We start from the raw sequence: 27,107 nt of genomic DNA on the forward strand, positions 1-27,107 counted from the left end.
TGTAGTTTAAAATTATGCATAATATATAAACTTATAAATCATATAGCAAATAATATCCAATTCACATAAAATTTGACATATGTATTAAGAGTGTAAAGAACATACAATTCAACAGTTAGATTTTCAAAATATGAATTAATGTTTATTTTATTGAATAAGGTTGTAGTTTAAGACTACAACCAATTTTATAACTAAATTTTGTCCATAAATTTAATTCAAACTTAATCTTCTTATTATGACTGTCAGGACTCCTCAGATGAGTTTCATGGACAATTTACTTTGATTTTTCCTTACTTTCTAAATAGACTATTTTAATTTTAATTTAATTTGAATGTTTTAAAAACTATGGTTTTTTTTTTTTTAATTAGATAACTACATCGAAGAGAGGATTAAACCCCAAATGCCATGGATACACTAAAAGTTGACAACTAGTTAAGCTACAAAACTTTTGGCAAAGTTATGGTTTAATTTAAATCCGTCCACGAAGAACAAAAGGAAATTATGTACATTGTCAAAGAATAACATCTAAAAATACAACAAAAGGAAAGCTTATACAAGTATGGGCTGAAATAGTATATAATATGCATCTCTCCTTCATTATACAGTAATAATAATAATACCAAAAGAAAACCGTTTCTTCGACGAGAAATATTGCTAGTATAATCATGCATATGTTACTCAATTCCTTTCTTCTTCCAATTCATGGCGATCCAAACTCTCTTGCGCTAAATATTGTGGATGCCCACAAGCAATAGTTGAGATTGCCTTTTTTTCCCATGCATTTTTTTAGCTGACAGTCTTTTTTCTAAAGCCATACAAAGCATAGGATTGGACTCACCACGATACAAAAGAGTTGCTTATATAAGTATGCTTTTCTTCCTGGACAAAAAGCAACCATCAAAACTGTGGGTAAGCCCAACAAAACATTACTAACCAAACACAATGTAATTACTAATTGCAAATCTCAATTAATAAACAAAGTTCCACAACTATAAAATTACTCACATAATTCATCTGCATCAAACGGATCCCTTGGCTTTCCAAGCCAAATTTACAATGGGGATATTAAGGTTGTCTGACTATTTGAGCTGCACTGTATACATGAAAAGCAAAATACTAACCTTTCCCCTTCAAGAGATACCAGAATTTTCAAGATTGAAAAACTCAACCTTTATCCTGCTAATACCCAATCCCTCTCATATATTGTTCTAGAAACCCAATGTGTTTACTTAAGATTGGATAAAAATTAAAACTTGGATAAAATACGGAGAACGATACTGCACATCAAAGTTTGTCATTATTTATTTCAAGATGCTGCTCATACAAAGAATGATACTTTGCAGGAAGATAGTCCTTAAACCTGTTCACAATGACAATAGCAAGGGTGAGAGCAGAAATGCTACAATTATTGAATATTAGAAACAAAATGTATGAAGAAGATAAATTTGGATATTTCAATTTTCAAAAAGACTTGGGGAAGGGGAGACATTCTATGCATAATGAAATAGAAAAACAACAAATAAATGTCACGTCTGTCATTTTCAGGCTTAAACATTTATCAATCATACTATATTAGCATCATTTAGAAAGCATAATACACAAATGAAAGGGTAAATAATTTTTTTGTCCTTAAATATGAATATCGTAACCCAAAAGAATTTTATTAACACTAGTATCTGAATGAAGCACCCAACCTATACCATCAATAATAGCATCCATAATCAATGTCAATCATGGCATTAATAGAAAGTACTATCTTATGAAGAACCCTCAGCCTTCAAGTCAAATTTTAGATGCATAGCCACATAGGCAATTGCCGCCAATAGTATTAAAATCAAATAGCAATGAGTACCTTTGAAGAAGATGAAGCCTCTCTGGTCCAGAGAATAATCTCACAATGGATTGTAAAACTTGACTTATCTTCATTTCTTTAGACTTAAGTGCCTTCATAAATTCCACAAATTTTTTATATTCTTCAGCACTAAGCTTCTCTTTAACCTGTAGGCATAGGTTTGAACAAAATCCAAAACCAATTTCTTAATTGACATTTTAATCAAGAAAGCAATACAAAAAACTTGGTGAGTCAAAAAATTGCCTCTAGCTCATTGGTTTCAGAGAAGAAACACAAACAAACATGACTGCTTTAATATAGTTCTGGCACCCAATGCAAAATTCCAAGAAAACCACTTGCATTAGATAAATGCTTTTTTAGGAGGCATGCAAAGAAGGGAGGGAAGATTCTAGAAGTGTTACAGAAAATGATGACAAAATGGCATATAATCAGAAACATTTCAAGTCGCCAATAAGTAATAACCATGTAAAAGTTCAATTATTTTGCAGTTAACAAGTGGAAGCTCTTCTTCTTGTGTTAGACGCCAGCCTCCTGTCCAGTTTGTTGCCACATATTTCTCATTTACAATAAAGGAACAATCACATAAACTATATAATTTACTTTATATTGTCAAAACACTTCACCTGAATCAGAAAAGCAGATCCCCTGGATTCCTCGTTACCACTGGGCACAGGGTTGGACTGAACACCTTTGTTCTTCTGCCTGAATAACTGAGCTTGCTTCTCTTGAGAAGTTCCTTGATCTTTATGCAGTACTGATGAACCAACTTGAGTATTTTGTGTGCTGATGCCATCAGAATTTTGCAAATTCTCAAGATTAACTGAATTGATACCCAAAGGGCCAGTTGTTTCAAACTTCTTTGCACCAAATGACTGATCATGAGAAACTTCAATTTGTTGCATCACAGCATTTTCTATGTTTAATAATTTACGCTTCCTAGCAGAACAAGGTTCTATAAGTTTTTCTTTGCTTGGTTTTTCATTTAATATAGAATAACCAGTCATATCAGTTATTTCATGATCTTGATGTTGCATATTTTTCCTTCCAGGCATCAAAATTTTTGTCTCATTGCCAATAAGATCACCCGGACGCTTCAAAATTAAAGATTGACTCTTAAAGGGAGAAAGAGACGAGCGATTAGCAGGAAGAACTTCTCCCAATTGGCTTGAAGTTGAACTATTGCCTCTTTTGGTGTTACGTATGGGAGACAATGCCTTAACAGAAGAATCTTGACTCATTTGTGTTGCCTGAAAATTCCCATAACCAAGAAATAGTTCACACAAATAGCATTATCAGAAAATACTTTTACATCTAAATATGAACATCTTTACAGATAAAAAGTCCAGGGTTTACCAGGGTGAAAAAATTTTCTGAGGGCTGCTCAGGTTGCGTCTCTTTTGTTTCTCCTGTGAAAGAACATATCGCATTAGCCGCAGCATAAATAGGCTGCATTATTACAGAAAATTAGCTTTAATAATACACATGCCATAGGAAGGACACAAATGACAAACCAATGGTTCAAAAGTAAACAAAAAAACCAATAAACTCCACCTGTGTTTGTGCATAGTGTCATCATATATATTGTTCACAACCAATCCCAAGCCCAAAAATAAGAGAGTTGTTGAAAGATGGAAAACAACATAAAAATTAGTCACTTTCTTATGAATGAATTATAGATACAAGTTGGGGTGTGTGGCCAACCCTGATTAATTTGTTGAGGATCCAAAGTGGACCCCACAGTTTGGGGTCTAATACTTGCTTGTTATTGCCATTGTAGACAAAACAGCCTGTTAGATTTTATAAAGTGTAGAGAGAGTATGGAGAGGAGAGAAAACACAAGGTTTATGCGGTTCGGCCTAATGGCCTACATCCACAAAGAGTAATCCTTGATGGCTACATCTTCACTATATTATCAATTCACTTAGTTACAATGAAACCTAAGTAGGGTTTATATAGGAAGAAAGAGCAAGTGTTAGGCATAAATGGGCTTACAATAGAATTGGGCCTCTTGAGCCTACACACATGAACCTAATACCTCTAACACCCCCTCTCAAACTCAAGGTGGAGGTTTGATTGAACCTTGAGGTTAGAATGTAACTTGCGAAGATGAAGAAGCCTTGAAGATGAAGAAAGATCCCTCGAAGATGCCTTGAAAATGGCCATGAAGACGACTATAAATAGACCAGATAATGAACATGTGAATTGCTCAAGATGACAGCAAACAACGACTATAAAAGACTGCCAGGAGATAATAAGGGCCTAAGAAGGCTACATCAGTGACCAAGGAGGAGGGTCTCTACTATGACCTGAGGACCACTACACTGAAGGCTTGAGGAACTTTGGCAAACAAGGCGCTATGATGAAGCATGTGATGATGTCGTAGATGTTGAACCCAAAGAGACAAGGGTGTGATTTGGGTGCCTCAAATGGACAAACGGATCCCAAAATCAGAATCTACGCAAAAGTAATCACTCAACTCTAATCAATGATCTAAGTCAAAATGGTCAAATGCTGAATCAAGCAATGTTTGGTGATGCTTGAAGCAAGATGCACCTGATGATTAAGGCTTGAACAAAAGCCAAACGAGCCAATGATTAATGAAGAGCACAATACAAAGTATACCTTTAGAGGCTACTGGTAAGATGCGAAAGATGCATGTGCGCATTCTATATAGCCAAAATCACCCCAATTGTCGAGGTTGTCCATATTCTATCCACGACAAGAAATAATTTAGGATAATTCTGTAGAGTGGATTATAGCGATGGCAAAAACAAAAACAAAAAAACTCTTGTATTGTTGACTTGACTAGGGCTGATGTTGCGGTCTTCAACAACTAGTGCCACGGATTTAAAGACAAAAGACCCACTTGCGGAGTAAAAAATAATCTCAAAAGATCCAAAACTTGCAAATCAAACTGTGCCTTGTATATTTAAATATGCAAACTCATTCTTGATTGAGTGAATTGCATACATAAAGGACACGTTGAACCTGCTAATTCTCACAACCCAAGAGCAACTGTGAACTATTGGTATGACATTCGGCAGTCAATACTTGTTATCACAAGCCAAGAGGATTCTTTAAGACATTGATAAATCATTCAGCCAGAATGTCACTAATACAATAATAATAGACTTGTTGGTCCCTTCCAACACAATTGGTGCCGAATGCAATAGAAACACAGCCATGGGTATAGATGATGGTATTGTCGTGTGTTAGGCAGCGGCAGTGAGTTTTGGCTTTTGATGGTAGTGTAAGACAAACAAAAAATGGGTCAAGATCAACTCTTTGATGGTGATGGTTGAAAGGAGGCTCTGTGACAGTGGCTTGTGAAAGGCAGTGGTCTTGTGGTGTGATGCGACTTCTAGCAGCGACTGGACTATACTGGAGAGTTTTGACAGCCGTAGTGTGAGGCTGGAGAAGACAAACACAGCAGAGAAACACTGAGGAAGACAAAGACTGCTATTGAACACATTGTAAGGACAGAAAACCATGGCCACAGGAAGGTGGCTTTGATACCATGTTAGATTTTATGAAGTGTAGAGAAAGAGAGTATAGACAGAAGAGAGAGAACACAAGGTTTATGTGGTTCGGCCTAACAGCCTACATCCACAAAGAGTAATCCTTGACTTACAATGAACCCTAAGTAAGGTTTATATAGGGGGAGAGAGCTAGGGTTAGGCATACATGGGCTTACAATAGAATTGGGCCCCTTGGGCCTATACACATAAACCTAATACCTCTAACACAGCCATTAAATTGTAATAGACACCTAAACCTAATCTTTAAGCTCCCAGATTGAAGTTGTTTCAGGACCTAAGTGAAGACTTGGCTTGTAAGTGGTTGGCTCCTGGTTTCTTTACTCCAGTAAAAGCAACAGGATCAGGACGTTACTAACCCAAAAAATATAAGGTAGACCCAGCAAATGGGAAGCCTGCAATTTTCTGTCAAATGCAAGCAATCTAACAGATTAAGGTTAGGATATTTCTTTTCAGTTCACATACCTATAACTTAATGATCAAATAGCTTTACTATCAAACTACAGAACAGCCAGAAGAAAGTGTCCACAGGTAGCCATTGGACCCTTAATTGATATCTTGTTTTCGTGTGTGTTAGGGTGTGAGAGAGAGGGGGGGGGGGGGGGGGGGGGGGAGAGAGAAAGTAAGATATCAAGATTGATAGGGCAGTACCCATTTTTATATATTCTGTTAAAATTATTTCTAGCTAACCCAAAAAATTTAAGGCATACCCAGCTAATGGGAAGCTTGCAATTTGATGCAAGTAATCTAACTGATCAGGGTTTGGATATTTCTTTTCAGTTCACATACCTACAACTTATTATTTAACGAATAAAGTCTAACTTTTTGATATGTCGATGGTTGGGAATGTTAGGATTGAACCTTGGATGTCTTCGTTAGAAACACCAAGAGTTCACATGCCTATAACTTTGCGAGCAAATAGCTTTACTTTCTAACTACTGAACAGCCAGGCAACAGAAAGTCTCACAGATAGCCATTGGACCCTTTATTAAAATCTTTGTTTCAAGTGTGTGTGTGTGCACGCGTGCGCGAACGCAAGAGAGTACAATATCAAAAGAATGATAGGGAAGTACCCTTTTTTTTTGTAGATAATAGAAATTTTATTAAAGAGAAAAGACCAATGTGTTCACGATGGTGAACCCACTGCATGTACCCATATTTATATATTTTGTTAAGATTATTTCTTGATCTAATCCATTCAAATAGATCTGATACCCATAAAGGCAAGAACCTTTTACATTTTGTATGCGTTGGTAGCCCGATGAGCACACAGACACATCTATATAATTTGGGTCTGCAATGCATAATGTATAAAAAGCCCTCATTCTAAAAACATTCATGAAACAATTTGTCAAATAGTTACTCAACAAAAACTTCAAATATCTGAGAAGAAAAGATCCAACCTACATATATATTTCCCCGACAATTCTAGGGGAATACATAGGTAGATATAAAAATCATAAAAACAATGAAACTGGTTATGTTCTTAGCAGGAAGATACTTACCTCTATTTTCAGTTTGTATTAACCTTAGATGAGTAGAACCTCTAGCTCCTGCATCCCGAAAAAACCGGGTCAATGTAAAAACTACATCCCCAAATTTGGAGTAACACTGCAAGAGTGAAATGAGTTAGCACTAGTACTTTGAAGATCAGAATTAAGAAGGTTGTTCCAAAAGATGACAACACACCTTGATGTGAGGCTGTATCCAAAGTGATATTTGGGATTGCCGATATGGCTGTGCAAACCTGTTTATAACTCACAAGAAAAATTACAATTTAAAATATATATATATATATACACACACATAAATGTCAAGATTAAAATTTAACATAGTAACATCAATAAAAAATAACAATGATGAGAAAGGCATTAATTGGTTGCAAGCCAAAGTCCAAGATGGATTTCCATAACCTTCTCAATGACTGGAAACAATAATGATCATTTTGCATTTTGCAAGTAATTATATATTGCATACTTTCCAAAACAGGTTGTTAAATATCTTTTGCAGAATTCCACCTTGCACTTTACAAGGGGAGGGGATTCTATTTGAACTAGAGCTTAAAATTCAACAAAGATTAGAATGACAAAAGAAAATTCAGCTCCAGAAAATTCACAAAATTTGTAGAGAAAATGATCATCTCCTGATATTTTTGCTTTCTAATTCACATGCTTGTGCATTCTGTTGAAATTAAAGACCAAAGTGACAGAACCAACAGAAAGAAAACCTTTCATCACAGAAAATAATAGCTCCATAATCATGACGATGACGGATTACACGTCCAACAGCCTGATTCACAGCTCGTGATGCTTGTTGATTATACCAATCTTCTCCAGTTAGAACCTACAAAGTCAAAGTCAAATAAAAATTGGTAAAACAATTGTCAAAATAAAAAGGACATGTTCTTTTGGTAAGATTTTTTATTCTTTAGAATTTAAGATTCTCATGAGTTTAAATTCCTAAGAATTTAAAATTCGATCTCAGAGTTTGGTAGCTCAAAACAAGTTTTGGAAATCTTGAGAGTTTAATGAACAATTGATGTAGAGAAAACAACCCACGTGATCATTATGGTAGGCGAAACCTAATAAGGAAAAATAGTTTTAATGTGATTTATAAGATGCACATTATAGTAGGTGAAACCTGATAAGAAATTTTAACTAGCTTTAAGCATGATTTGTTACAATTCTAATTAAGTGCAAGACAGAAGAATAAAATTCTTAAAAGTTGAGACTTTATTATGCCATAAATTTTGGGAATGGCAATATCCTGAGATTTTCAGAACTTCCACAATATTAGTTAACCGAACACCCATAATTTGATAACTCTCAATAACTTTAAATTCTCACCTTAAATTCCTACAAACTGAACACAACCTAAGGAAAAACATCAGGTACTCAAAATTGACATCTCAATCAAGCAGTAAAATGATTACCTTACACTCTTTGCTTTGGGATTGTCCCTCTTGATCCAAGAACTCACGTTTTAAACGAACCTGATTTATTTCTCATATCAGTTGAGCAAAGCTAATATGTGAAAATAAGCTTAAGATTCATGGCAGAACTATTTAAGTATCTACACAGCAAAAAAGATCAATTGTGACATTCACTTGTTACAATTTTAGTATTCCTGATCCCAGAAAATGGATAAACTTTGCATTATTTGTGGAAAACACAGTGTGCTATAATTATAGCAAACATGATAGCCAACTCCAATGGCAAGCACCCAAGGATATTTCCTAAACCAAATGCAGGAACATGAAGAAGCAAACCCTATAGATGTATGAGTAATAAAGAACATATGAACTAATATGTTGTGAAACTAATTGATTTAGAAGAAATGGGAACCCATAATAAAATAACATGACTTTAATTGTGTATGTAAAGACTTCCATGTGATATAACACAGTGAAATTTAAATCCCTGCTTGTCAATTAATGAATGCTACAAGAAATTTATGCACAATAATGCTATCCCATCTTTTGAAAATAATTAAGATCAAATGATGAAGGCTCAGGTAACTAAGATTGAAAATATATTGTCGTAACCAACCACTTACGAAGAAGCTAAGATTTAAACATCAATGGTTTTGTTATTGTTTCCTTTTTTATAAATATTAAGATTTGGTAAACACATAGAAGGGCATAGCCCCCAAACAATGGGTCAACTATTATAAATTATCACCATCACAAATGAATGCTAACTTCAGGAACAGCAATGGTTAGAGCTAAGCATTACATATGTCTATCTCGACATTAAAAAGTTTCAATTGGAGTCCAAAAATTGAAATCAAAATGCTAGCAAAACCCAGTCTAGATATTTGAAAGTCACGTATTGATTATAAAGTATCAAGTCAAAGTCACCAAATTCAGATCAATCAAAAAATACCTTAAAGAGAAGATGTCGCACTGCAACTTCTTTAAGAAAAGATAAAATGGCAAAGGATTTGCATGATATGCAAAAGTTCAAGGAACAATCAAGTCTCAAGAAAAAGAAAACGTCAAAAAGATTATCAAACCTTAGGATCATTCATCGTAGCAAATGGCATACCAGTGATGACTACAGCTCTTCCGGCATGGTCAGCGAAATCTAGTCCTTCACTTACCTAATTAACAGATAAGAATCAGCTATGATAAATGGACTTGAACTAAAAAAAGACGTAGCAGATATATAACCTTCATATTTTATTGTGCTTGCCAAATTTGCATCAAGAAATGAAGCATCAGCCAACCAAAGAAAAAGTTCATTTTCTGAAAACCTAGGAAATGCTAAATAATTTGGGAAAGATCTTGAATAACTTTAAAACTACTTGCTAGCCAGGAAGACAACAACCGAAATTACTAGTTTTATCGCTCCCAATACTTTTATATACTAACAGTGTTGTTCACAATATTGGGTGACTCAGCAAGCATGTAACCAAAAGTATAAGACCACCACCAAACAGAACATCTCAAGGCAACATATTGCAACTGCCTCAAAACACAAGGACCAAAGAGAGCAATGGGATTTCATGTGGTGTCTTCTGAGTGTGAATTGAGTGATGCCTAAACTGGTGTTGAATTTGCTGCTGCGTTGGGCTGGTCTTCCGGTCAAGAATGATAGGTTGGCAATTTCGAGTGTGATTCCATCTTGTTTAATGTGGATTGTTAAAAGAGAAAGGAATTCTCGCATTTTTTAAAATAAAGATTCCTCAGTTCCCCAGCTTAAATTGCAATTAAAGGAAAATTTATTAGCATTGAACCAGGCTTTCTCTCCTTCCCCAACTGAGGTTTTGATTTGTTGTCTTTCCTAGATAGCATGTTTCTTGATTGACTTGTTTTTATCTTTTTAATTTTTCTCTGTTTGAGTGCTCCATAGCATATGCCCTTCATACTGTGGCGTCACTTTTTTTTTCTGTCGAATAAAACATTTACTACTTTATTGGTCCAAAAATAAATAAAAGCACCAATTCACAAAATTTTGAGGGTAGTAGACAATAAATATTTCCCAATACAGGACTCATCAAATGAACTTGCTAATGACAAATGAAACATTATCCATCAGCACTGCCTTGTGTGTGTGTGCAACATGCCATTTCTTCGAGATATGCACTCCTAGTAATAAAAAATTTTGTGTTACAACTCACACATACGTCTATATAAACACAAAAGCCAAGAAGACAGATTCATGATTCTTTACAGCATCTCTACTCACCATCTTGGAGCTAGTCAATTTTAAATTGTATCATGCACTCCAAAGACTATCATAAATAAAAAATAAAAATAAAAATTATTTGAAAATACCCCCAAATGACAATGATGCCAGATGAGTGACATACAGGCTTTCTATTGAACAATTTTAAAACATTGTATACACATAAAGTTTGGAAACTTCCAAAACCCCTTGGTGGTTGTATGATAGTCAAAAACATGCAAAGCAAATTTCATCCAATCCAATTGGTCCACAAAAAAATTTAGAAGTTAGCAAATGCATAACAAAGAAACAATTTCCTTAAAGCCCAAGTCAAAAACATACCTTCCCACGACATACAGCAAAAAAAATTGCACCAGAAGCTGAGGTGTCCTTCAACTTAGCCATATAGTCCTGCCAAAACCAAAACAAATGGATTACCTAAAGGCTAAAAGAGAAGACAGCATACTTATAAATATGTGACAAGATTAATTGGATATATAGGTAATGTTGATTACCTCAATTGACAAAGAGAACATTGAAGACTGTCTAGGTTCTATCACAGGTTTCTTATGTTTGCAGATTCTTTCCCATATTGTAGTTGAATTTGCATGACTCTACAAAAAATGGAACATGGTTTTTCATGAGATAAAAGCAAACAGATTTCACCCTTTCAAGTATTCAAACCCCTACCATATTCTTCCAGCACCCAATGCATTGGTCCATTATGTAGTAAGACGAAAAGAATACAAGCAGTCCATCGGGTACAATTCGAGCAAAGTTTACTGGAAGACAAAAATATAAGCATAAATTCTCAAATGAGCATAAAAACTTATCAGGCTACCGATTTGAATAAACTTCTAATTCTGATTAGGGAATATGCTTAAAATTTAGTGCAAAGCCTAAATTTTTAAAAAGTTATGAACCACTTGAGTTTTTAAGGGAGAAAACTATGATGTCCTCCAGAACACAACAAAAACAAACCAACAAAGCCTTATCCCCAAAATTTTGGGGTCAGCTATGGATCCTTGACAGATTTAGTCATCCTCCAGAATATAAAAATATTAAAACATAGCTAGTTTTGACTTTTACTTCTTTTAATATTCTATTCTTTTTTTTTTCTCAAAAGCCCCAACTTTCTAGGGTTATCTGCGCTTATGCTAGCAAGCTAGAAGATTATCCTAGCTGATACGAATGAAAAGTTCTATTGAAACCTCACTGTACTACCAATATATCTTTTACACATCAACTGTGAGTTATCAACATGCCAAAGCTATTTAACATATCCCACACAGATATGTTAGTTGAATATTAAACAATCCCACCTTTTAACTAGGGACCATGCATTCTAAGATTTCCCTTCATTGAAGAAACAATAAACCTTTTACATTTATCAAAACAGGTGGTGTTCGATCATTTGCGTCATAATAAATAACAACACCTACAGCCTATGAAAAGCAGCATTAGTAGCGGTTATCTTACATACCAATAGCATTTCCAAGCTCTTGTTTGTATTCTACAGAATCACGGTTTCGGTAAGAAGAATTGAAAGAGCAACTAGAAGGACCAGCTGATACAACTCCAGCCCATATCTGACTTGGGGTGATGACGTGAGGATTTTCCAACCGAACAGGAAATTCTCTGAATAACCAATATAGCATTTTCTATTTAGAAATTGTGAAACATGGAATAACCTAATTAGCATAAGAGTCGCTTACAATTTCAGTTCCAGGGCAAAGGAATCCATGGGAGATAATGTCCCAGATGTCAATATGATTGAGCCCACATCCAACTTGTGGAATTCTTCCAAGGCAATTCCTGGATTGAAACACCACCAGCTGAGAGTCCTTGATGCCTTACCTGCAGAATCAAAATAAATAAAGATATATAAATTAGACTATGACAGGATAGCATCTGTTCAATCACACACTATGCCGATCTTTTGGAATGCACATTTTCACTAACTCACAGTAAATTGTGAATGACAATTAGGGATATCAGATTAATACTTTCTTTCATTATCGAAAATTTTATTGAAAAAAAGGAACTACCTCATCCACACTTGGTGATAACGTGAGATAGCTCTAAAGAATTACAACATATACGAATTACAATCTGAGATTTAGAAAATCAATAAAATTAATTATCGATTGAAATTCTCTATGACCCAAGAAATTAGATTACTTTCCTCCATCCAGTTAGAAGATCAAACATGCATTTTTGCAGAACCAAATCCACCCCAACTACAAAGAAAATGAAGCCACAGAGATTATAAGTGACTTCACAACATAGAAACAAGTGGTCCACAGTCTCCCTATTACACTTCTACATGTAAAACCATTCTACCATTGGAATACTACTCCTCATGAGACTCACCAAGTCCACATCTTCTCCCATGTCACCATAGCAAATCACTAGAGCCTCTCAAATTGCCAATCAACATCCACCTCGTTCAATCTGGACCAGCCCTATTCGGGATGTTGGAATACAAAATATCAAAGAAACCACTGACTCTTAACTCCCAGTCATTGAAATCACAAATAAACCTAATATTCCAAGAGTGGGTCCTACCTTCTTGCCTTCTAAACAAAATTGAACTGAGGCTTCTTTTTTTTTTTTTGATAAGTAAGAGATATATATATACGAGCGGCTACTCTATGCCTGAAGAACATAGAGCAACCCAGAAAATACAAGAGGAAAAACAAAGAGAGACAAGAGAGAGAACCAAACAACTAAGAAATTACAAAAGGAAAAGGGAGCATAGAAAAGAAGGGAGGGAGTCACTAGACGTGAGTCCCCACGCCCGAGACCAATCAAAAAGAGTTCCACTAAAAGAAGCAAGCAACTGATCATTAGAGCAATCCAAATTCTCAAAAGTCCTCCGATTCCGCTCCTTCCAAATACACCAAAGGAGGCACAACGGGACTAAATTCCAGATCTGAGATGAATGCTTTCCCAACCAATTCCACCAACCAAAGAGCAAGTCTGAAATCAATCTAGGCATAACCCAAGCCAGGCCGAAAGTTCCGAAGACAAAGCTCCATAATCGATAGGCCACCTCACAATGAAGGAGTAAGTGATCTACCGTCTCTCCACAATGACGACACATAATGCACCAATCCACAAAATTCAATCTCCTCAATCTCAGATTGTCTCCCGTTAGGATCTTATTCCAAGCTACACACCAAACGAAAAAAGAAACTCGCCTAGGGGCCTTTACTCTCCAAATCGCTTTCCAAGGAAGAATAGTTGAAGGGGAATTTCTTAATTTGTAATAGTACGACCGGATATCAAAAGCCCCATTAGGCTTCAATTTCCATCTCATCCGGTCTCCAACATCCATAGGAGGGGTTAAAGCACCCAAAATACGAAGAAATTGCAGCCCTTCATCCATCTCTCAATCATTAAAGAATCTGCTAAAACGAACATTCCAAGATCTTCTACCCTCCGCCCCCTGCCAATGCAAAGAAGCTTCAATAGAAGCCTCCTTATCAATAGCAATGCCATACAGCCTTGGAAAAGCCAATTGAAAAGGTTGATCCCCATACCACCCATCCTGCCAGAATCTCACCCTATTCCCCAATCCGGCCACAAACTGACAATTTTTGCTGAAATTCTCCCAACCCATGCGAATACTTCTCCACAAACCACACCCATGAGCTCCCCTACCCAGCTTTGAGGTCCATCCCCCCCAGTCTTCCCCGTATTTTGAGGCTACTACCCGCCTCCATAACCGACCCTCTTCCTTTCCAAACCGCCACAACCATTTCCCCAATAAAGCTCTATTAAAAGTAGTGAGTTTTCTTATCCCTAAGCCACCATTGGCTATAGGCGCACAAACTTTATCCCATCCTACCAAATGAATCTTGCTATCTCCCCATAGGAAATCCCTTTGCAACTTTTCAATTTTATTAGCCACAAGAGTAGGAATGGTGAATAACGATAGAAAGTAAGTCGGAAGACTAGAAAGCGTACTCTTGAGTAACATCAATCGACCCCCCTTAGACAGGTACAACTTCTTCCACCTAGATAATTTCCGCTTGAAATTTTCCAAAATTGTATTCCAAATTGAAGGGGAATTGTGAGAAGCCCCCAACGGCATACCAAGATACAACATAGGTAAAGATCCAACTCTGCAGCCCAAGATATCAGTCAGAGCATGCACATCACCAACCTCCCCTATAGGAACCATCTCGCTCTTATGCACATTGACCTTCAAACCTGTAACCGCCTGAAAGCTGAGGAGCAACAACCGAATATGGAGAATTTGCTCCACCTCAGCATCACAAAAAAGGATAGTATCATCTGCAAATAAAAGATGAGAAACACGTTCCCCACCATCCCTCCTACCCCCGAGATTAAAACCACGAATCAAGCCAGCTCCCTTCATTCTTCTCAATATCCTACTAAACACCTCCATCAAGATCAAGAACAGCATAGGAGATAGCGGGTCTCCTTGTCGTAAACCCCTCGAGCTGCCAAAGAAATCAGCTGAAGACCCATTAATCAAAACAGAGAACTGAACTGTGGATATACAAGAACGAATCCACTTACACCACTTCACTCCAAAACTCATCCTATTCAGCAGATACAACAACACCTCTCAATTCACATGGTCGTAAGCTTTCTCCATGTCGAGCTTACAAATGACTCCAGGAACCCTGCTCTTACCACGACTGTCCACACACTCATTTGCAATGAGAACCGAGTCTAGGATTTGTCTCCCGCCCACAAAGCTATTCTGATTCTCAGAAATCAACTGATCTAAAACCACTCTCAAGCGATTAGCCAAGACCTTGGCCAAGATTTTATACACATACAACTCTGGGTATACACATACACATACAACTTTGAGGCTTCTTTATCTTCGGCAATCGCATACAACTCTGGGTATATCTCTCTCAAAAAGATTTATCCATGCCACTTATCATGTAAAAACCTCACATTTAACATCCCCAACATCATATTTTACAACCTCCACAAATCTATCCCAACCTGCTCTTACGCTCCTCCATAAGCTACAACCATGCACACCTCTTACCCCTTTCATTGACCATCAACCCCATTCTTCACCAAAATATTTCAATAAAACCACCCTCCTCCACAAATGAGTTTTTTCCTCTCTAAAAAGCCACAACCATTCACCCAACTAGGCTTGGTTAAAAGTGCTCAACCTACGCACCCCTCATTCCACATTACGCATGGGATATTAAATTTAATACTTAAATAATGCAAATGAGATATTATGGATTCATAAGCCAAAAATAAAGAGATCAAGACATAATAGAGAATGACAACACACACACACACACACAGATATATAATAAATAAGACCTATCCCAAACAACAGCAAATATCTCCAAATTACCCTTTAATCCATCTGCAGCACTTGCTTCAAGTTCTTGCACATGAACCTATAATGAAAAAAAAAGGGGGGGAAGGGGGGGTGGGGGATTCCAATTCAGATACCTATATTGCAAAATAAAGATATGATATAGAAACATGCACACTTTAAAGCAACAGCCAAAAAAATTTTGAAATCAATCTCACCATTGTCCTATTCAATTCTACTTACACGATAAAATTTTGCATGAGCATTGCCCTTATCTCTAAAAATTAAATGAAGAATGTCATTAATGCTTTCCAGCCTGCAAACAGTTCCCTTTGAGTTGTTATGGTTTTCTTCCTCAAGAAGCACAGCAGCATCATCAATTATATTAGTGAGCATAGAGGTAGTTTCATGCGTGACATTTAGATCAGCAAGTAGTTCATAGATGTAAGGTCCAGGCCTAGTAAATCCCATTTCTTTGGACTGAATGGGCACTTCAGCAATCCGCTTCTCAAGCTTCAAAAGAAGTGCTGCAAGATATGTCTTATTAGCTCATAAGAAACATGACTAAGTAGAGTATGAATGCCAGAGCTCCCATCAAAAATACTGATAACGTTCTGTAGAAAGCTAACTTAAACTTTACAACACAATGAAAATCTCACATGCATGTGATTGAGTACAAGGAAAAATACTAAATAAAAGTAGGATCTAGATCGGCCAAATCACTCTCAAAAAAATGCCAGAATAGTGGCAATATTCTTTATAATAAAAAATAAAAATAAAAAAACAAAACAAAACAAAAAAAACAAAATTTAATGAGTTTACCTTTAAGGATGGCAAAATTATCTGGATTCTGTGATTTGTCATTTGATTCTTCCCTCCTTGCTATAGAAAGGTCAATACAGTTTTTTGCTTCAGAAATACAAGCTGTTAGAAGCCAAGAAGGCAAGTCAAAAGAGGCTGCATCTGCACTTAAGCTTTCCTGCATTATATTCACATTACATAAGAAACTATCCAATGTAACAAATGAATCAAGTTGCTAATCTGCATAAATATCGATCACTTTTGGGTTTTTTTTTAAAATCACTAACAAGTTTCAAGAGTTGATAGCCAACTGAGTAAGAAGAGAGACATTCAAAAACCAGCACATATAGTTCCAAAGTTATAAAGACATTAGATTTCCTTTGTCATAGATTTCAATTATATTCCCTTACCAGATTGTGAGCTTCATCAAATATGAGAATACTGTTGTTCCAATCAACATTTAAAATTTTTCGAAGATTCCGATCAATAAGATAGTTATAGGGAGCAAATAATATATCAGCAACCTTGTGGAGCTCCCGTGACACATAATAAGGACACCTACAAGAAAGAAGTAGAAAGTAAATAGGAGGCAAAACCCATACAACTTGATTTTTTTCATTGGTTACGCAAACACCCATTAAGTCTTGAACACACAACTAAAGTCCAAAGACTCCAAACAACTGACTATGATATTTCTTTTTTAAGGAGAAAAGGTATTAAGAACCTACGGCCCAAATCTTCTTCCAACATTGACCAAATCCTCAATGTCAATAGGTTCATCTCCAAGATGAGGATTTTTCTTCATGTAGTCTACAATAGAAGCACAGATCATGAAAGTTAAAAATAAATACAAATGCTAATTACAATCAATCAATTGACTCTAGTAGATAATCAAAAAATAAAGATTATAATTTCCAACCCCTTCACAACCATTCAAAAGCAAGCATAGTAGTAGGAAAACCACATGAATATAACCCTGACCGGGTTATTCAACTTAAACAAGCAAATCCGACAACTTTATCCTCATCCACACATTCATTTTAAAAGTTTTCATGCATGAGAGAGAGAGAGAGAGATAGGTTTCTTGCCAATATATGTTTTCTTTTTTCTTTTTCTTTTACTAGAGAAGAATCAGGAGTCCTTATATTTTTGCATCAGTTATGGACAAGCTTATGTGGCATTCTAATGATGAAATATTGAGGAAGGAGTCTACATGGTTTATCAATTTGTAAAAATAAAAAATAAAAATAAAAAAAATAAACATAAATAAGATAACTAGAGAGTTAATGCATTGGGTGTTTTGAAACAATGAATTCCTCTGAAGCATATTGATTTCATAAAAAATATAACTAACGGAGTGGTAATTAGAGTGAAAGCTAGACAAGGAAATCAGTGGCAAAGCCAGGAATTTGTGTAGGGGGACCAATTGTGACAATTAAGTATTCTTTTCCTTTTTAATATACCATGTTCTTATCATATATTGTAGAATTGGGGGGAAAAAAGTCCTTATAAACACAAATCTTGATGCAAAGGAAAAATTATATAACCCAATATATGTATTACAAAAAATATATATTTTAACAAAGCCTTGAAATGAGAGAATTTCAATATTTTCTTCTCCAATGTCAACCGAAGCTGGATATGAAAATTGAAATTAAGATGGATTTTTTTTTAGGGGGGTTTTCAACACTAAGAAACTACAATAGCAGAGCCTTTTCTTGCGGTATACTGGTGTGCACTGCCTGCTACCTTGAGTCTTGTCCCTTTTCATTTGTACCAGTGGGTGTGGTGTGTTGTGGGTTCAAAACAGTGAGAAAAAAACACATGAAAAGAAGAAATCTACAGCCACAGCCTACACGCAATAAAGCTTCTACTACAGCCTACATGCAAAAATAAGGTCTACTAGTGCCACTGCTACACACAAAACCCATTTTGATGAAAGAATGGTCTGCTACAAGCAAGACCATCTTGTTTTGGTTTGAGAAAGATGAATGGTTGGGGCTCATTTAAAAAAAGCAAACAAATGGTTGGGATTAGACATGTTTTCTACAAAAAGAATGGGACTACCTTTTTCCATAAATCCGTTGGTGGGAGGGCCATTTTGATATGTGCTTATATAGGCATCCCATATAAGCATATATACTCAAAGATTTTTCTAATTCTTGGGGGGACATGGCCTGGTCTCCTGTGGCTCCACCACTGAAGGAAACACAAGCAAATTTTAAATTAATATAACATTAAGGATCAGCATTGAGTATTAATCTTGTGGTGCATGTTCTATGCAAATATCATGATAGTGTACAAAACAAATTTTACAATGGAAGGGTGTGAGCTAAACCCAACTGTATGAATCATATTTCCAATGAATAAATTTTGTTTGGTAGCCTCTCTCCGTGTCAAATCTCCAGACCAATTATCCGAAGAGCCTTACACATGATCAAAAATGTGTGAGTAGCCAAGCACCCCATACTTTAAGGGGTATGAGTCCCTTCTTACTAAATGTTACTTAAAATCCAATCAAAATGCCACAAAAAATAAAATTCCTTCAACCTTATTTAAAGGCATTTATCAATGTCATAACGATCTAGGTGGAAACAAGAATTTGGAATCAACAACATAGTGATAGCAAAGGTAATTATGCACCCAAAAGATGTTTGGTTCTAGACCATCTAGAATTCATGGTATCCAAATTATCATAGTTCATTCTCTTGATCTTTGAGCTGGAATCACTCTTCTATCCTTTATATGATATATGGTTTTATATTCAATCTCATGTTTCCAGAAGATAGTTGAGGTAATAGACCTTGCTTATAAATTCCCTTATTTTAGTAAGCCCAATTATATATGTATATATACATATGAAGGGACAAACATGTGCTTAGAGTTTAACAGAATTACCAGCAACATGAGAATAATGGGCACAAGTACGCTTTCCACGCTTTCTACCCAACAAATGGCCGGCATTTGTTTGTGTTTTTCCACGAAGCAAACTCACTTTATCATGAATGCACAATTGTTCACGAGATCCTAATACTACCATTTTGGGCCTGCATATATTAAACATAGCAAGTTCAAACATTCAACTCACCTAAAGCAATAACAACAAGAAGCTCTTATCACAAAAGAACAAGTTATTGAGAATCAACGTGTCATGGAATAAACGTAATGTATCAAGAGGAAAAGCAATATCTATGGTTTACCAATATTCAAAATCTTGCCAATGCACTCTAGCTCAAATGGAACCTCTCCCCATGTGAGAGCAACATGGAAGGGGAGGCCATCGGGTGTAAGACCCATCAAGTGTGAGTATAATTTATTAATATAAATCAAATATTTAAAATCTCACCGCAAAAGAGGTCAAACTATAAATCAACTCTGACCTGTAACAGGTTCTCTTTAATTCTTGAATAACTTGCCGGATCTGGCTGTGAGTGCGTGAAGCATAAACTATGGTGGGAAGTTTTGAGCGAGCACCCTGTGACGGAGAAACATCTGATTTGCTACCTTCACTCTGACTGCTCCTTACTCCCATACCAGTCGAGAAAGCCCCCAACCTCTTCCTCCAAGCAAGTGTGGCGCAGAGAAGACACAACGTTTTCCCAGTTCCTGTAGGGCTCTCCAACAGTGCATTGCATTTCTGCACATTGTATTAATAGAGATAAGAAATGATGAAACCTTTGTATCATTAAGTTAATAGATAATAGAATTGAGTATAGGCCTAGTGACACTATGCAGCTTATAGAGTACATATCAGACAATCCAAACCTGTAGAGCTTCAGACTATATGTTACACTATTAACATCTTTTTATGATAATTAACAGTTAGAAAAATGCTTATATTGTTTTAGGACATTTACTTCAGAGATTTATATTCTGTTTCGAAAGGATTTCTACTTACATTATGCTTTAAGCATTAAACCCCACTTTGAACAACATACCCCAATGTTCTATCATCTATGAGGAGTGAATTCAAGGGGGAGAATTTTATTTTTTTGTCCACAAGAATACAAAAACCATGAAGGCCTAATATACCCAATAACCACAATCTAACCAATCAAATACCAATTTAGTCCAAATAAATACTTACAAGTTTCTTAACCACAACCCCATTTCACAAAAACACCAAATTGATTAATTGAGTATCAAAAAAACACACAAAGCTACAGTCTTTCCCAGCTTCAGTCAACAATTTCAATTCTTTCTCCAAAAAATTTAAATTAAAAAAAAACAAACAAACAAACAAACGCTTTTTTAAAAGCAAGAAAGTACTTTCACGCTACCATTAAATGATACATACAGCTACCAAAACGGTGACGTTTGGGGGGATTGAAAAAAGCGCTTACTTGTTGGAGAGACTGAATGACTTTTTCCATGTAAACAAGCTGAGAATCGTAGGCCTCGAATGGAAAATCCACATCGATGCCTCTGATCTTGTACGTCGGCATTTCTTATTTCTCCGTTCGGATTTTTTTTGTTTTTTCTCGGGAATATTAGGGGAAATTTTCCCGAGAAAGAAAAAATTGAGAACGTTGGGTTTTGATCTTAAAACCCTAGAAAATGAGTGATATAAAAAAAAAGATGTAATAGGTAATGTGTTTTCCCGCCAAATTACATTGTAGTACGCTGATAAACGATGTCGTTTGGGAATTGACCCTTTTTTTCCCCTTTTTTATTTTTAGGGTAATATAATTTTTTTTTTCTTTTACATAGAGGTGATGGAATTTTAATCTATGCATTTCTTTACTGATTACTCTTTATCATCAAGTTGAACACTAGATTTCTTGCTCAATGACAAAATAATTTAGCAATTGAACTAATTAAAATTCACTTATTGTATTATAAATTTTATGGATGACAATGTTTGATACAAAAATTTGTGTGAGTTAGTGCTTAGGGTAAATAGGGAACAATTTGGTATTTGACTTCTTAACTTGAAATCAACACAAAATGTCCTGATTTATATAGATAAATGTTAATTTCATCAATACAATCTTGAATTTTATGGTTTGTTTGTTTTGCTATAAAATATTTTCCCAAAATCATTTTCAGTATTTTGCCATATTCATAAATACATGGTTGACTTATTGTAACTTTGATGTTATTTTACACAAGTTTAGCTAAATTAATGTGAATGATTTTTTTGGTTAAATGTGCAAAATTGACCTCTTATGCTATCTTGCATTCACTGACGTAAGAGCAATTGCATCATTTTACAAATTTTTGCTCTAAACTATTCACATCAATCCTTCTATAACACTATACATTTTCAAAATCTACTATAACAGTGTATATTTACACTACTATAGTAATTTTCTATTTGATTTTGTTATTATTTTTTATCTCTCCTCTCTCATTCAATTCTCTTTTTTCTTTTACCCTCTTTCTCCTCTTATCTTCTCTTAAATCCAACAACAAATCATCAAGTTCTTCAAACTTAATCTAACTCTAGATCCCAAATTCATCAAATCCTCTCCTAAAAAAAAATCATCAAACCCAAATTACAAAAGAAGAAAAAGAAGAAGAAGAAGAAGAAAATGCAAAAATAGTAGAAGAAGAAGAAAATGCCGAAGAAGAAGAAGTAGCAACAATGGTCTAGCGAAGAGCCTAAAATTACTACCCACTGTAGTGGAAAAATCTGCCTAAAATAACCACTCAAATTGCAAACCCAAAATCACTACCCATAATCAAACTAAAATAGCAAAAGAAAAAGAAAAAGGAGAATGAAAAGAAGAAGAAGATGCCAAAGAAGAAAAAATGCAAAAGGAAGACGAAGATGAAGGAGAGAGAGAGAGAGAGAGTACAAAGAAGTAATTATTGGAGTGTATGGTAAGATGGTGGGGCCATGGATTGGTGTGAAATAATAATAAAAAGGTGAGAAAGTATCATTTAAATAAAAGAATGTGTAATATAAATAATCCGATGCAGGTGTTTTTGTAAATTAGTTGTATAAAATAAAGAAAAAGTAGGTGTTTATGCTAAAGTATAAGAAAATTTTTATACATATTGATGCTATTGCTCTAAGTGCTCTAAATATGATTTTCTTTGTAATATGTTATGAATCGCAAGTGACTGCAAAAATATATAGTCATTTGATTTTTAGTGGCCGTCTGGCCAGAGCACACAATTCTCTCTCTCTCTCTCTCTCTCTCTCTCTCTCTCTCTCTCTCTATAGTGTTCTACTTTTCTTTCCTTGCTTTCACATCTTCTACAATTTTCCATTGTTCTCTTATTATAAGAGCATCCACAACAGTGGAGCTAAAAATTTAGCAATTTAGCTCCACTAAAAGTTACTTTATCTATTTTACCTACACACATGCTGCAGCAGTGGATCTATTTTAGCTTTCAACACAATAAAATAATATAAACATCACAATAAAATAATATATCTACCACAATAAAATAATACATCTCACTACAATAAAAACACCACAATAAAAAAGGTAATGTGAACACAAAATAAAAAATTACTTTTTTTTAGCTCTCATGAACAGTGCACATCTATCTATAGATGTGCACTGTAGCAATGAGCTAAAAAAATATAGATTTAGCTCCACTGCTGCATGCTTCTTTTTGGTGTTTTGGTGGAGCTAAAATAGCTATATAGCTATTTAGCTCCACTGCTGCAAGTGCTCTAAGACATGTATTTTGTATATTTTAAAGTAAAATTATATTTTATTGTTTGTGGTTTGATTCAATCAAATTTCAGCATACCAACTTTTAATTGCTAGATCTCTATAGTTTGGTCTAAAATGAAATGGCAAGAGTTCCATTAGAAATCAAAATATAGTGATTGAAAGTTTATATAAAAATAGCAGAAGGATGAATAATAGGGTAAACTAGAGAAACATAAAAGTCTAAAACATTGCATTACAAGAATCTAAAACATTGCATTACAAGTTACAACTACGAGTGCCATTCCAAATTCCAAACTAGAGTAGGCATCACCATATATTGAACAATCAAATTTATTCATCTATGCAGTAAGCTAGCAGCCATAATCGAGAACCAGCTAAAAGCTTCCAATGGATCTAAGCGGTACGCTTCCTGTATTAATGGACAACTTTAAAAGGGTCATTATAATTTGTAATGACAGATGACTCGAATATCCCAATTTGCTAAAAATAGAGCTTGCATCTCTATAAGGATGGACATCATGGTATCAAACACAATGCCGTGTGCCAGATCCAACAACTCATTACAGTTGCACTACGCAGCAACTACGCAGAACCTGAACTTTTTAGCATCGGAGGAATAAGGATTACTAAACAAAAAGATAAAAATAATGATTGACATCCTTGCATAGCAAATCTTACAAGAATAAATATCCACAAGAAGGTCAACAAAATCATCGCCGTGGACTTCCAAGTGACAAAAAAGATAACAGAATGAAGCATGAAATCAAGCATACAATAACGTTTGAAAGAACAGATTCCAGAAATTAATTATGCAGAGCATACCAACATAATAACAATGACACTTAGGACCTTATCAAACGTTTTTCTCTTGTTCTTCCCCTACAACTGTCAGGAAGACTACCAATAGTATATCTTGAAAACCCTCAAAAAATCTATAAAAACCGGATACTGGAGATCCACCTTAATTAACTATAAAATTTGGTGGACCACCCACAACAGAAAAGGTTTCACCAACCTGAAAGTGGTGGAAACACTCCAGATGCTTTCATGATAGGTCCACCCCCCAGTTTTTCCCTAGACACAGAATCAGAAAAGTACTCATACATAAAAACCAAATTCTTTCTTGAAAAACAAACATTAAGAGGCAAGAACCACTTGAAAGGACCACGCGCAGAAGTTGTAGAAATCTCTGTATCCATTGGTTCTGCAGAAGCCGGTGTCTCAGCACTGCCATTTGCTGCCCCCTCGGCTGGCATTAGCATCTACTCCTCGAGGTTGCTGCTGCTCACTGGCCTGAGGAGGTGGGGTTGGTGGGGCCTCAGGAGTAGCTGGCTTGGCTCGTGCTGCCCTTGGTTTCATCGTTATTAGTTTATAAAACCTGTGCAAGAAAGTACACTTTCAACATCCTCAAAGAAGATTACTATAATTAAAGTAGGGAAGACAAGAAAGGTTCAAATTTCCAGGATTTAGGTTGGCAGCTGGGAAATAAATAAATTATGAAAACAATAAATATACTGACACACTTTTTTTTTTTTCATTAACTACTGAGAAACATGTTGTGATTGATGCACAATAGAACTAATATCAGTGGTGAGCCCAAGTGAAAGTGTACCAATCACAACTTACCACGTCAGTTAGTCGTGTCCCTAACATTACTCTTACGAAAGCAGCAACTAAATAATTAAAACATGACAAAATTATAATCCAGAATCAAGACAAAGCAGAAAATTATACTAATCTTGCAGAATTTTAACAAGTAAAGCTAAAATTAAATTCTTTCCAAACAAGGTAATTGGATTAAAAGGTAAAAAGAAAGAAAAGCTACCTTTCCAGTGTTTCAGTCTTCTTTAGCACATCAGCAGACGAGAGAACTGGATTCACATACTTAGGAATTGAATCCCGTTGGAGCCTTTTCTCTCTCAACCAAGCTTCTGCCTCTACGCATTCATTTAGGACCTATAACATACAAAGTATAGTTTGAATAGCAAAGTTAGTTTTCTGTTAACACGTGTTGTAAAATGGTTTTTTCTTTTTCTTTTTTTTTGGGGGGGGGGGGGTGTATTAGAGATCAATTCGGATATTACCTTCTCTTTTTCAGAGATGTCAATGTGATAATTTGAAACTGCTGCTACTCTGTAGCTATTAATGCAACGAACAAGCTGATCAATTATAGCTCCCTGTTAACACTCTTTGTAACGCTCCTCAATGGGGATCACCATCTCGGCAATGTAAACACCTTTGGTTTGATCCTCACCATCTTCGTACAACCAATATTCTACCTCCTGGAGTTTAGTAGTAAACCCTTCCCTCTCCGAATCAGTGACGAATTCCTGATATTTGTCACTAAGCTGAGAAACAGAGAAACAAACAAGAAGTATTAGATTTCTTTTAAATACCACAACAAAGTATTAATTTAGAAGCCCAAAACCAAAAGCCAGATTTTTTTACCACTAAGCATGCTACCTTGTTTCTCATGTCATAGACATAGGCCTCAACGGCATTCTTCCTGTCTTTTGTTTCTTCCATTATTCTATCTTGCAAAGCCATTTCAAAATTCCTTCTCCACTGCCTTCTGCACATCTGCTGGAACCATTCCTCCATACACCAACTCTGCCTTTTGAAACAGCAGTACTCTGCTGATGACAAAGCAACTGAGAACGGGAAGCTCTCGTTGACACTCAGATCAACAATAAAAAATAAAAAAAAAAAGTAATGTCTAAGATACCCCCAGACAGAGTACATGTATTTAGGGCAGTTTCCCTGGGTTAAAACATAGAAGAGGAACAACATAAAAACCCCTTGAGGATGCCCCTTAAAATCACTTTTGGCCCGTGAGTAAGGATGATCCCCCGCTCGCATTAATTAATTTGTTAAGAGCGAGGGCCCATTAATGGCCGAGATTAACCTATATCAAAACCACTTCCCCAACTACTCCACTCCACACCACACCCTCATGTAGTAGTAATTTATTTATTTATTTTTATCCATTTAGCCTAAGCTCTTCTAGTATCAACAAATTCCATCCCCAACCCAATACCATGCGTAGGATTCCCAATCCAAAAAAAACAACACAATTGTTACACTCCAAACGCATAAATAAATAAATAAAAAAAGGGTATTAGTTAAGAAAGCTTTAGAATGATTACCTGGACTTGACTGTAGTGTAGAAGATGCGACCTTTCTCGAATAGTTAGAGCAGAAAGTAATCAGAGGTGCTGGCTAAATAAACAGCGAGACAGCCCAAGGGGGTAAGAGTGAACGGAGGAGAGAGAGAGAGATCAAAACTAAAAAGAGGGGGAGGGAGTTACGGCTATATAAGGTTAAAAGTGATTAGGGTTTGTTCCAGTTTTAATTACCAAAAATACCCCTATCTTTTATTTTTTATCTTTTTCTTTTTTCTTTTTTCTTTTTTGGGTAAAGGAACTTATTTCTTTCAATAGAATTTTCACCTCAATTTCAAAAGCTAACAAAAATTGGTTTTTTTTTTTTTTTTTTTTTTAAAGCTAACAAAATTTGATCCCTACGCATAATTCTCAAAACAAATACATATATATAAGATAAGAATTGCTAGAGCTTAAAATTACAGTGTAGTGATGAGGAGTATTGCCGATAAACGATGTCATTTGAGAATTGACATGTTTTTTATACCATTTAATTTTAGGGTAATGTAAATATATATGTATATATATAGATTATATAGAAATAATAGAATTTTAACCTATGAATTCCTCTTTATCATCAAGTTGACCACTAAATTTCTTGCTCGATGAAAAAAAACACTAGCAT

General features: G+C 35.5%; 2 protein-coding genes across 6 annotated transcripts; both read right to left on the reverse strand.

Moving 5' to 3' along the window:
- Window positions 1–487: 487 nt before the first annotated feature.
- On the reverse strand, window positions 488–26,607 carry LOC142633916 (regulator of telomere elongation helicase 1 homolog). 5 transcript variants are annotated; one of them, XR_012843991.1, is made up of 27 exons: window positions 26,468–26,607; window positions 25,785–25,972; window positions 25,406–25,669; window positions 25,147–25,277; window positions 24,337–24,699; window positions 20,067–20,323; window positions 19,585–19,733; window positions 17,415–17,496; window positions 17,097–17,244; window positions 16,708–16,864; window positions 16,129–16,412; window positions 15,922–15,967; window positions 12,272–12,413; window positions 12,040–12,194; window positions 11,247–11,338; window positions 11,072–11,170; window positions 10,899–10,967; window positions 9,403–9,489; window positions 8,321–8,380; window positions 7,616–7,731; window positions 7,078–7,135; window positions 6,894–6,999; window positions 3,206–3,258; window positions 2,476–3,099; window positions 1,853–1,998; window positions 1,006–1,360; window positions 488–879 (listed from the first exon to the last, which is right to left on the reverse strand). XR_012843991.1 is itself a non-coding variant. In XM_075808178.1 (22 exons), the coding sequence occupies exons 1-22, from the start codon at window positions 21,129–21,131 to the stop codon at window positions 1,285–1,287; spliced, it is 3,108 nt and encodes a 1,035-aa protein (XP_075664293.1). In that variant the 5' UTR covers window positions 21,132–21,219; the 3' UTR covers window positions 1,005–1,284. The 5 variants fall into 5 exon arrangements, 1 of the variants encoding a protein (XP_075664293.1); XR_012843992.1 differs by having other exon boundaries at window positions 25,785–25,954; window positions 26,468–26,595; XR_012843993.1 differs by having other exon boundaries at window positions 25,770–25,972; window positions 26,468–26,595.
- On the reverse strand, window positions 24,543–25,868 carry LOC142634896 (heat shock 70 kDa protein 15-like). The gene is made up of 5 exons (XM_075809140.1): window positions 25,785–25,868; window positions 25,601–25,669; window positions 25,406–25,498; window positions 25,147–25,277; window positions 24,543–24,699 (listed from the first exon to the last, which is right to left on the reverse strand). The coding sequence occupies exons 1-5, from the start codon at window positions 25,866–25,868 to the stop codon at window positions 24,543–24,545; spliced, it is 534 nt and encodes a 177-aa protein (XP_075665255.1).
- Window positions 26,608–27,107: the final 500 nt, after the last annotated feature.

Source organism: Castanea sativa, chromosome 5 (genome assembly GCF_040712315.1).
Source record: "Castanea sativa cultivar Marrone di Chiusa Pesio chromosome 5, ASM4071231v1".
NCBI lineage: Eukaryota > Viridiplantae > Streptophyta > Magnoliopsida > Fagales > Fagaceae > Castanea > Castanea sativa.